An 11266-nucleotide genomic window follows, 5' to 3' on the forward strand; every position below is an offset into this window, starting at 1 on the left:
ACTTTGGAAAAAAGAAATTAATTCCTTCTTAATATTTGAAAAAATTAAATATTGTGCCACAAGAAAAATGCCAAAAAATTAATTAAAATGGACCGGAGAGAGTATTTTGGGTCAAGTATATTTAGTAACCAGGACAACTAATATGGACCGGAGCAAGAGCGGATCCAGCCTATTACACGTAGGTTCCCATGAACCCAGTAGCTTTTACACACACACACACACACACACACACATATATATATATATATATATATATATATATATATATATATATATATGTATGTATGTATGTATGTATGTATGTATGTATGTATGTATGTATGTATGTATGTATGTATGTATGTATGTATGTATGTATGTATGTATGTATATGAACCCATAAACTTTAAATACTGGGTCCGCCACTGGACCAGAAGGAGTAAAAAACATCTTTGAAGAAGAAATGACTTCAAATGGAAATATACATTTATATCTTATTCTCATGCTTTAATGCCTATAAACACCAATATTTATCTACTTGTGTAGTTTTTACTGTGAACTCCCCACAAACTATTGAAGTATTAATGAGCTCGTAAAAATTAGAATATAGTCGTTAGAAAATTCAATCCAGAAGATGTAAAGAATCTATCTCCAGGCTGGATCATACATTATATTTAATATGAATTTAAATACACGTGGAACAGTATAGTTACCCTTCTTGAATATTTCCAATGTATGTACAAGAATTCATAAATAAATACCTCTACCCCAAAACCCCACTCCACCAACCAGTGATGAATTCAACCACGTGAAACAACAGCAACAATAATAAATTTAGTGTGATTTTATAAATGGGGTCCGAAAAAAATAGTGTGCGCACAACTTTAGTCCTATTTGTGACACCAGAAAAATTATTTCCGATAGATTTTTGGTTTAGAAAAAGTATAGTTACAACCCTATTAAAAATATATATAGAAGTGGAGAAACCATGAAAACCGCACGGGTCGTGTGTTACAAAGAATTAACTATACATATCAAAAACTTGTATTCTTAATTCAAAATTCATGACATTTAAATTCTGAATTTGCCTTCACTACCAACCCAACCCCAATCTCATTCACTCAAAAGTTTCAATGCTTCTAAAAATCAAAACACTCAAAAACTTTGACTCAGATTCTCTAGGCCATTATCTACAAATTTGAAAACACCATTATTTCTTATCGCTATCTCTAAAAATGAAAGGAATCGATATATTCTGTGCGTCCCAAGCTGCAACTTCCATATGTCTTAGTATGCAAGAAGCCTCTTCTTCTTCTTCTCCCGTAATCCAACTAGGCGGCAGCGGCCGCCTAATTAATCGTTACAACCCCATCATCAGAGATTCCAGAATAACATGTGGCAGTGGTCGCAACAGGCCACTACCACCTCGTTCTTCTGAACAACCACCCATTTCTCCAAAACCAAAGAATATTAACAAGAAAAGTAATACATCTTCAAAACCATCAAAAGAAACCAAGAAAAGGCAAAGTGATCCAAAAGGTCATGTTGGTAAGAGAAAAAGTAGTTGGAGTTGTACAAAACCTAGTGAATTTATCACCCCACCTAGTTCTTCTAGGTATCTTTTGAGTGAGAAAGATTTGGTTGATGTTTTATGTGATTATAATGATCATGATCCAGTTTTGAATTCCAAGTCTTGTCATCAAGCTGTGAAAGTAGTGGCAAATAAGTCTTCTCCTCCAAAGCCACCATCTTCTTCTTCATGCTCTGGGGACCAGGTTTTATTCTCCCTCCTCCTCCTCTTCTTCTTCTTCTTCTTCTTCTTCTTCTTCTTCATTCGTAAAATAGCATTTTATTTTCTTTAACTTTATTTTTAATTTGTATAAACTGATTCTGTAATCTTTACTCTATCAAGTTAAATGAAAGATAGGTACATGTATTCGTCTATAATTAAATATTAGTAATCCAAAAATAGGCACGATTACAAATATTGGTTCCTTTAATCTTTTGATTGTTCTTGTTAAGTTGATCAACTGTTAGACACACAACCCAAAAAATAGAAAAGGCAGAACAAATACAAAGAAAACAAATAGGTGGTGCATCGCAATATCGTATTGGATGTGACCAACCCGTAATAGTTCTAGATTAGGGTCATTTGGTGGAGGAATAAGTTATCACAGGAGTATAATAACGGGATTATAATATGAGAATTAAAAAGTAACGGGATTATTTAGTAAATATATTTTTATTGATAGATATTTGGCTCATTAGACTAAAAATAGGATATATAAGAAATAATATAAAATAAGTGTTTGGTGTATACTATATAAGTTGAGATAAATTTTTATTTTTAATTTTAACCTTGAATTTTTTAAAGAACATTGGGAAAGAACCTTGAAAAACTATATTATAATATTTTATCTCGGATTAAGTAATTCCGGAAATACTATCCCCCCTTAATGTGGGATAGAATAATATCACAATTGTAGTACTCCCTCCGATCCACAATAAGTGATCAATTTGCTTTTTTATTTTGGTCAAAATAAGTGTTCATTTATATAATCAAGAAAAATTTCAATTTGTTTTTCCAAAATTACTCTTATGCATATCCCTCAAAAGTCTTTTACTCCTCATATTAACTATGCTACAACATTTAATTAAGGGTAGTTTAGTCACACTTACTATTTTTGTCTAGAATTTAGTATTTTCTTAATGGGTGAGCCCAAGGCAAATTGATCACTTATTATGGATCGAAAGGAGTATAAATTAATCTCGGGTAATCCCGATTAATTTAAAAATTCAACCGAATGCGGAATAGAATAATTTTTTATCTAATCTCGGAATTATTATCCCTTATCCCGCCAACTAAATGAATACCTATCCCACCTTCTATATCGAATAGATAATTCCATGATTGCGCCATAAAAGCTATCCTTGTTTTACTATTGAGTTACTATATTTTATGCCCTTCCTTTTTATGTCGAAGCAAGAAGAAATTTGTAGTTGTAACAAACTAACAAGTATCATAAAGACATCATATTTAGTTGTAGAGATGAGTGGTCCAACAAAGACAAACTAATGAATTTTGATAACAGGTGGTTGTTCTAAGAGTTTCACTACACTGCAAAGGATGTGAGAAGAAGATGAGGAAGCATCTCTCTAGAATGGAAGGTATGCCTCTGGACTTAATTTTGTGACAATCTTTCCTTTTTGTAGTTTAACCTATAAGTTTATTTCGGAAAAAGGATCAAAATCACCCCAACACTATGCGTTATAGAACACATTTACCTTCCGTTTAATAAGACCAATAAGGCTAATTAAATCCAAATTAATTTTTGAGTGAGAGCCGATAGCCAATAAGAGCATTTTTAGGCCTTTCCATTAACGGGAAGGACATAGATGACCCTAACTTTAAACACAGGACAAATGTCTTCTATAACGCATAGTTCAGGGGCAATTTTGACTATTTACCGAGTTTATTTTTCTTTGTTTTGATAAGTTTCCTTATGGGTTTTGTGCTAAATAAGCAGTCTAATGCACTTAATGGAGGTCTGAATCTTAATCATTCAGATATCAGACATTAAGTACGTTTGTTTTTAAAGTCTGAATCTTAATTATTCAGATCTTAATCATTAAGTGCGTCTGTTTTTTTTAAAACTTTACAACCACTTAATGGATTTGAATAGATTTGTATGATTAAGATCCATAACAAAGACTTAATTTCATTAATATGCTATCATCCATATTCATTATTAATTGTCGCCACGACCTACCATTATCAACTACCACTATGCCACCACCACCACCGCCATACTCAACCTCCATCACCACCATCATCCTCAATCATAGCCGCCACCATAATGGACTACCACCACTTGCCATCCGCACCACTTCCACCACCATCATTCTCAACCACAAGCACTCATCCACCTCAACTACCACAACTAACCACCCCATCATCATCAACAATCATAACTGGTACTACCCATCATTGTAAGCTACCACCACCACCTTCCTCAATCATAATTAACTATCACCACTCACCACCACATCCTCAATCATAATCACTACCACTACTAATCACCACTAGCTGCTACCACCACCATCAACCAAATCTACCACCAACCACCGCCTCTAGTTGACATTCACAAGCACCGCCATTAGCCATCACCACCAGCAACTACTATATTTTAAAAAAAAAATATATGTATATATTTCAAATAAAGATAAATTTTATATATTCAAATTTTGAAAATCAAACAGTCTTAATCATTTAGTATTCACATCTTAATACACATCTTAATATTCAGATGTGTATTCAGATTTAAATGTCTTAATCTTAATACACATCTTAATATTCAGATTCAGACGTCTTAATCTTTAAAAAAAACAAATGAGGCCTAAATTGGCCCAATCTTTAGATGGACTAACTTGAGTTGTACCGAATTGACCTGTCAATTAATATATGTCAAGCCTAACTTTACCCAAATATGGGCATAATTTGACGCCACTATTAAAGAGCAATCCGGAGCATTAAGTTCTCACTATGTGCGGGGTTCGAAGAAGTGCAGAAGCACAAGGGTCTATTATACGCTGCCTTACTTGTATTTCTGCAAGATGCTTTTTCCATGGTTTGAACCCGTAACCTCCTGGTCACATGACAACAACTTTACCAGTTATGCCAAGGCTTCCCTTGACGCCACTATTCCTATCGCAAATAATTTTCACATTAACTTATGTATAACATGTAACATTCCTATCGCAAATAACATGTAACAATTTAATTGTGATGAGCAGGGGTGACATCTTTCAATATAGACTTTGTTGCAAAGAAGGTAACAGTTACTGGGAATGTGACACCATTGGAGGTTCTTGCAAGTATTTCTAAGGTGAAAAATGCACAACTTTGGCCACCTACAGTGGCATCTTCAGTCCCTTCAACCAAAGCTGATTTGATCGACTCTGAGTTGAAGAATGCTAAGCAGTTGGTTGTGTCTGATGGGAAATTAGAAAACCTTTCTCGAAATCCACCAGTTTTCCAGCTATTGTAACTTGAATATTTATTTTATTAGACAAAGAGAAGGATTTAGCTTGGTTTTGCTTTCTTATCTTATGGTTTTAACTTGTGGTATTAGTAAGCTTCTATTCTTGAGAAAACTTTAATTTGATACGTATGTAGTAAGTGATTTCTTTAGCAACTAGCGAAAAATACACACAACTAAGTTGATTGGGCTGGTGATCGGAATGATAGAAAATCAACATCCTGTTATGCTTTCTTACTTAATGGTGGTGCTATATCATGGAAAAGTAAGAAATAAACCTGCACAACCCTTTCAACAATGGAAGCTGAGTTCGTGGCTTGCGCGTCTGCAGTACAAGAAGCTGTTTGGTTGAAGAGATTCTTTGAGCATTTGAATAACAAAGAACTCTTAGGGTCCCATGACTCTATATTGTGATAGTCAAGCGGCTATTGCATATACAAAAGATCCTAAGTATCACAGCAAGACCAAACACATTGACATCAAGTATAACTTTGTAAGAGACATGGTAGCAAGTGGAGAGAAAAATTTACAGTACATTCCTACGCGAAGCATGATAGCTGATCCTTTTACAAAGGCGATATCTAGAGACCTGTTTGAGAAACATGTTATGGCTCTAGGTTTGCTGAGGATATGAACATATTTATGTGTTGTAAAATGACTTTAGTATTATAATATGCTCATCAATATTTGACTCTTGAATTTTTCTATATCTCGGATGCATGTGATGAATATTTTGTTGATAAAGTGTGTTGAACAAGTCGCGAGATTGGCTCTCTCACACGAGCAATCGCCTCTTGCGTTAAGAATCGTGAAGGGATAAGACCTTATAGAACCTTGGATATGCGGGGTTATATTTACTTATAGAGGTTGTTCTTGATAGCTTGCGAATTTCACTATTCGATTATGACTTGTTTTGTATGCCATATACGAGTTTCTCTAAGAAGATGGTTTGAGGATTATTGAAGTGAGAAACTCGGATTAGACACTTGAAGGTGTCTAGACCAAGATCTGTACGGTGTTGGATGATTAAAATAATAAGACACGTGTGCCAATATAAGGTGAGAACACCGTGACATGTGTTTCATACCACGTGTGCTATCGACAAATGGGATAATGGAAGAATGAATCCCTGCTTCTTTATTGTGTGAGATCCCAAAGAAGTTAGAGTAATTGTTATTGAAATACCCTATGACCTTTTACTCAGGGGCGTACACAAAACTTTTTGCAAGCGGTGTCACATTTAAAGAAGGGAACAAATAACCGAATTACTTATTTTCTCCACAGTAAAAAATAGATTGGGCGTTATCCCATTGGTTATAAGAAATTTTTGTTTAAAGGAGGTCAGGAGTTCAAATCCTGCTCAACCTACTTTTTTTCTCAAACAAAATAAGCTTCAGAAATAGCTAAAAAAAGAGTTACTAGGGAGGATCGATCCCTAGACCCACAGGAAATAAGGCAGGAGCTAAACCACTGGACCAAGAACAGAGTTGTGTTAAGTGGTGTCACTCCTGTCTATATATACATATTTGATAAAATTTTCGTATTATTCGTATGACATTTGGTAAAATATTTTGACGAAGTGGTGTCACGTGACACCGCTTCACTATAAGTGAATCCGCCCCTGCTTTTACTGTCTCTTGAAGTGCCAATCAGTATTGCTATTTTAGCATGCCACTAATAGCCATGATTGATTCGGCAACGCAGTGCATGTCTAGGAAGGCAGTTGATTTGGAATGGAAAGATTCGAGTTGAAAGGGAAGACGACTTAAATTTAGTAATTTAACTTGTATTCATAGATCGACCATTACACTTATCATGAGAGTATTGGGTATAATTGTGGATACAATGTTATATGAGAACTTGAGTTTGCCTCTTTCGAGGATGAGGGATTGAATAAGTAGCAACTGCATGGCGAATGATGTATGGGGTATTGCGAGTAATAATATCCTCATGCCAGTAGTGAATCCTTTTCATATGTGATTGGATTTCTACATAGAGCTTTAGTTCAACCTTTAATTGGTTTTGGAAATTTACAGCTCTTTGTGCTCACAGGTCGCACCAACTATTTGCCAGTATGAAAAGTGTGTCAAAGACATCGGTCTAGCCCACTATGAGCGAAGTGGGATATGTTGGATTATGGGTCTCTCCATGTGGGCTGACCCGACCCTGTTAGGAGAGATAAGGGAGAGAGGTTAAGGGAAGTTACCACTAGACCACAAACACCCACTAAACTGAACGTGCAAAAAGGGGTGAGTGGTGGGTTATCTTCCTTAACCAATATTTCTCAGCCTATTTATGTGAAGGAGAAAATATAGAACTACGTACAGTGAGAATTTTCTCTGAATCTCTTCTTCTCCCAACGAAAAATACACACAAGTAAGGGCATCTAATTGGTGGAAGATTAACTTTGTTTCCTAGTGATTCAAAGTTCGTTTGGGACAATTGTTTCGGTGGTGAGTTCAACAATTTTTCCGTTGCATTGACAGATATACTAATGTTGTTCTCGCCCCACGATTATTAATCTAACAATTTATTCTCGCGGGACATAGTGGTGCACCCTATTCTAGAAATCCTCCGCCTTTGCTAATGGCCAAGTGTTGAATTGAACAATGTGTGCGCTCACAAGACTATTATTCTTTCTTGGCTTAGAAATAAATTGAAAGAACCATGGAATAGCAAGAAAAAGAATAAAGAACATCTAAAATTTAATCGATTCCCACATCACATCTATACAAGTAAAGCAGACACAAATAATAGTTACAGAATACGTATAATCATAGTTTTTCCATCTTTTGCAGCTATTGTAAAACGGAAAAACAGTACCCCGTCTGTCCCAAAAACTTTCGGCACTTCAGTTATACCAAATTTAGCACATTAAATAGAGACATCGCTACACCATAAATTTTAGACACATAAGTTTACCTTTTTTTCCGGGGTAAACTAGGGAACCTGCAACCTTTATTCTTTGGATGCGCTTTAAGTAAACCCCGTTTCAGTGCAATAGCTCGCAAACTTTACTAAAGAAGTAAGCCGCACTAGGGAAATCTCGTGCGATGAGCTCAGCCGATGCAAGGGGTTTTGAACTTGCGACTTCCCAATGGGGAATCTAATGCTCAACTAACTCAGTCACCCTTGCGGATAGTCTCCCTTTTTTCGTAGAGGTCTTTTCAAACGTAATAAATTTTACTATTCCTTTTTTCGAGTTACAAACCTTTGGGCATGATATCGCTAACATCGATCTTCTTCTTTTTTTTTGTTTTTTTTTATTTCCCATCCGGTGTCTGGTACACACATTGGAGCCCGACTATATTTGGATTTGTGCTGTGTAGGGCTCCATTCGAGGGGAAGTGCTCCCTACCAAGGATTTTTTCATACCCAGGACTTGAACCCGAGACCTTAAAGGAAGAACGGTCTCATCCACTGTACCACATCTTTTGGTGGTCTAACATCGATCTTCGCATAACGACATTTCCCACCAAGACATTCGTGGAGGTTAGCTATGACTTATTTCCCCTTTTAATTGAAACCTAAATCATATATAGTTGAAATTTCAATGACCTTAATTCATACTATTGATTTTCAGTTGTTATCTGTCACTTTAGACTCGACGCAAATAAATTACAACTATGTCACAAAATTGTCTCTCTTTAATGCACACCCAAAATAATATATGAAAACGAGATAATACACGTGCAACTTATTTTCCTCTTAAATAGAACGTCGTGTACAGGTGAATTGCTAGTTGATTTATAAGCATGATTGCATCATATTTAGCTAAAGATTATTTTATCCTAAGGTTGATTTAAAGTTATACTCATTATTAAGTATCAGAGATTGTTAGGAACTTCTTTCGTTAGGAAAATATTGAATGAAATTGAAATTCGCGGTTCTTAATCAGTAGATAATTTTAGTAGTTATTTGCACGTTAAAAAACAATAAAAAAAGATACAAATTGGTTTTATTTGTTTTGTAAGGGCAATTGACTGCCACAATAAAAGGCATAAAATTCCCTCAAACCTAAATGATCCATGCATATTATATCTATTTTTTATATGTATGCTTTTATTGTTAATGATATAATATCCACTTTTAAAATGAAAGTTATCAATAATATTTATTTTTCCTATATATTAAAATAATTAGACAAAAAGAGAATACTAAACCGAGTTAGTTACAAAATGAACGCATGATGCAAATAAAAGCACATTTGGGGGAATAACTGTTGCGGATATAGTGGGATTGTATAAAATAAAAATAAAACTACCCAAAATGAGAAGTAGAAAACTGCTAGGGTTTTTGACTTTTGTAGTAATTGGATAAAATTAAAGATCCGTTTTTCACTACGAAGTTGTTATCATAAGTAGAAAGAAAATAAGATAAATATCAACCCAATAATCCTCATAAAAACAAACTTCCCTTCTTTTTTTCTTCTTCAAAAATCAAGAATGAACAATCTCTCTTTGTCATCTTTGAAAAAACTTGACCATGAAGATGAACTTCTTCTTACTCTTTCACTTTCACCTACAACACCAATGGATAGTACTATTCCACCCTTTTCATTTCCTTTAAACTTAGTGATACCACCACCATTGCCACCGTCGCCGCCACCGCCACCTCCTACTCTTCTATATGGTAGTGACGTCAATATAGAAGAAAATATTGTAGAATCAAATGTGGCCCTAGTTTATGATCAGATGAATGAACCATCAGGAGCTCGTATGAGAGTTGGTTTAACAGCACGAACACGAAAAAAATCTACACCATCTCTTAAAGAAGGAGAGAGTGAAACAATCACACCACCCTATCCTTGGGCAACTACGAAACGTGCCATAGTGCACACTCTCGATTATCTTATATCGAATGGTATTACTGTTATATCGGGTGAAGTTCAATGCAAGAAGTGCCAACAACAATATCAAATACAATACGATTTGCAAGAAAAGTTCAAAGAGATTGCTACATTTATATTAAAAACTAAGAGTGTTATGCGTGATAGGGCACCTATTATTTGGATGAACCCTAATCTTCCTAATTGCAAATATTGCAACCAAAACAATTGTGTTAAGCCAATTATATCCGAGAGAAGGTCGTCAATAAATTGGCTATTTTTGCTATTAGGGCAAATGATTGGATGTTGCAAACTTGATGCATTGAAATATTTTTGTATGCATACAAAGAATCATAGAACAGGTGCTAAAGATCGTCTTGTTTATCTTACATATTTGGAGCTATGTAAGCAATTGGATCCAGAAGGACCCTTTGATCGATAAAATGTTTACTTTTTATTCTTTAATTTTGTTGTAAATTATATTTTAGAATGTCGTTTTAGTATGTCTTCATATGGAACAAGATCCTAGAGGAATAACGAGAAAAACGTTTTATTTGGATTGTGAGTTTCACACGTGTAAGAAGGGGAAATTATGGAAAAAATATTGCAAGTTATGTCAATATGGTGTGCTTTATGATAGTGACATGTTGAATTATCATTCTTGTCTAGGACCAAATTCAAAAGGTTTCTTGTTCTTAAAATAATAATCGGAAAAAATGTATATTTATATATATATATACGTTTTTATATGCTAAAGACAAAAAATATAGTATAAATTTTAAATAATTTGCGGCTACCATATATAAATAATTTAGGCCCCCAGACTAGAAGTGACCTTTGCCCAATTTCAAAACTAGAAAACAAACAGGAAAGTAACCCATTTGGAAAAGTTGATCTAATGCATAACAATAAGAGGCGCTTCCTACCTTTTTCTCTCTTTTACTCGAAAGGAACATGTGCATCAAAGGCAAACAATTATGCTATGGTTACGGCTTTTCTGTGAACAAAATATCAATGAAATCAACCCCATAAAGTTTGCACTCACTTTTTTTCGATAGAAATGGGAAGAAATTATTGGGAGTTGAAGAGTAAGAAAAGATATTCCCCTTAGTCCTTTAGACATATTCAAGAGAAGTAATACCTTTAGCCAATAACTCAGAAACAAAGATTCATCTAGAATTCTCTCCTTATTTCTAGTTCACAACACTAACACGGCTAAAATTTGCTAAGACTTAATTAAAATGTAAGTAATGATACTGATCTTCAATTTCCTCAAGCACCAGAAATTAACTCGTTTTCCCCGTTATTCCTTCTCCACTCGTAATTATCTGTTTCATCTACATATTTCACACAAGCATATATTGCATCCAATTATGTCCCGAATCTTGCCTCATCATTTCAACAAATTGCCGAGCAACAT

At 34.7% G+C, this 11266-nt stretch overlaps 2 protein-coding genes across 2 annotated transcripts; both read left to right on the forward strand.

Annotated features, from left to right (window-relative positions):
- The first annotated feature begins 993 nt into the window (after positions 1 to 993).
- Positions 994 to 5689, forward strand: LOC107761519 (protein SODIUM POTASSIUM ROOT DEFECTIVE 3-like). The gene is made up of 3 exons (XM_016579742.2): positions 994 to 1754; positions 3072 to 3147; positions 4774 to 5689. The coding sequence occupies exons 1-3, from the start codon at positions 1215 to 1217 to the stop codon at positions 5025 to 5027; spliced, it is 870 nt and encodes a 289-aa protein (XP_016435228.2). The 5' UTR covers positions 994 to 1214; the 3' UTR covers positions 5028 to 5689.
- Positions 5690 to 9446: 3757 nt separating this feature from the next.
- On the forward strand, positions 9447 to 10362 carry LOC107761515 (uncharacterized). Its single transcript, XM_016579738.2, has one exon. The coding sequence runs from the start codon at positions 9464 to 9466 to the stop codon at positions 10286 to 10288; it is 825 nt and encodes a 274-aa protein (XP_016435224.1). The 5' UTR covers positions 9447 to 9463; the 3' UTR covers positions 10289 to 10362.
- Positions 10363 to 11266: the final 904 nt, after the last annotated feature.

This window comes from Nicotiana tabacum, chromosome 10, assembly GCF_000715075.1.
Source record: "Nicotiana tabacum cultivar K326 chromosome 10, ASM71507v2, whole genome shotgun sequence".
Lineage (NCBI taxonomy): Eukaryota > Viridiplantae > Streptophyta > Magnoliopsida > Solanales > Solanaceae > Nicotiana > Nicotiana tabacum.

Coding starts and splice junctions, on each gene's coding strand:
- LOC107761519 (XM_016579742.2), top strand. CDS start 1,215: ATGAAAGGAATCGATATATTCTGTGCGTCCCAAGCTGCAACTTCCATA. Junction 1,755..3,071: donor CTTCATGCTCTGGGGACCAG/GTTTTATTCTCC, acceptor TTTTGATAACAG/GTGGTTGTTCTAAGAGTTTC. Junction 3,148..4,773: donor GCATCTCTCTAGAATGGAAG/GTATGCCTCTGG, acceptor TGTGATGAGCAG/GGGTGACATCTTTCAATATA.
- LOC107761515 (XM_016579738.2), top strand. CDS start 9,464: ATGAACAATCTCTCTTTGTCATCTTTGAAAAAACTTGACCATGAAGAT.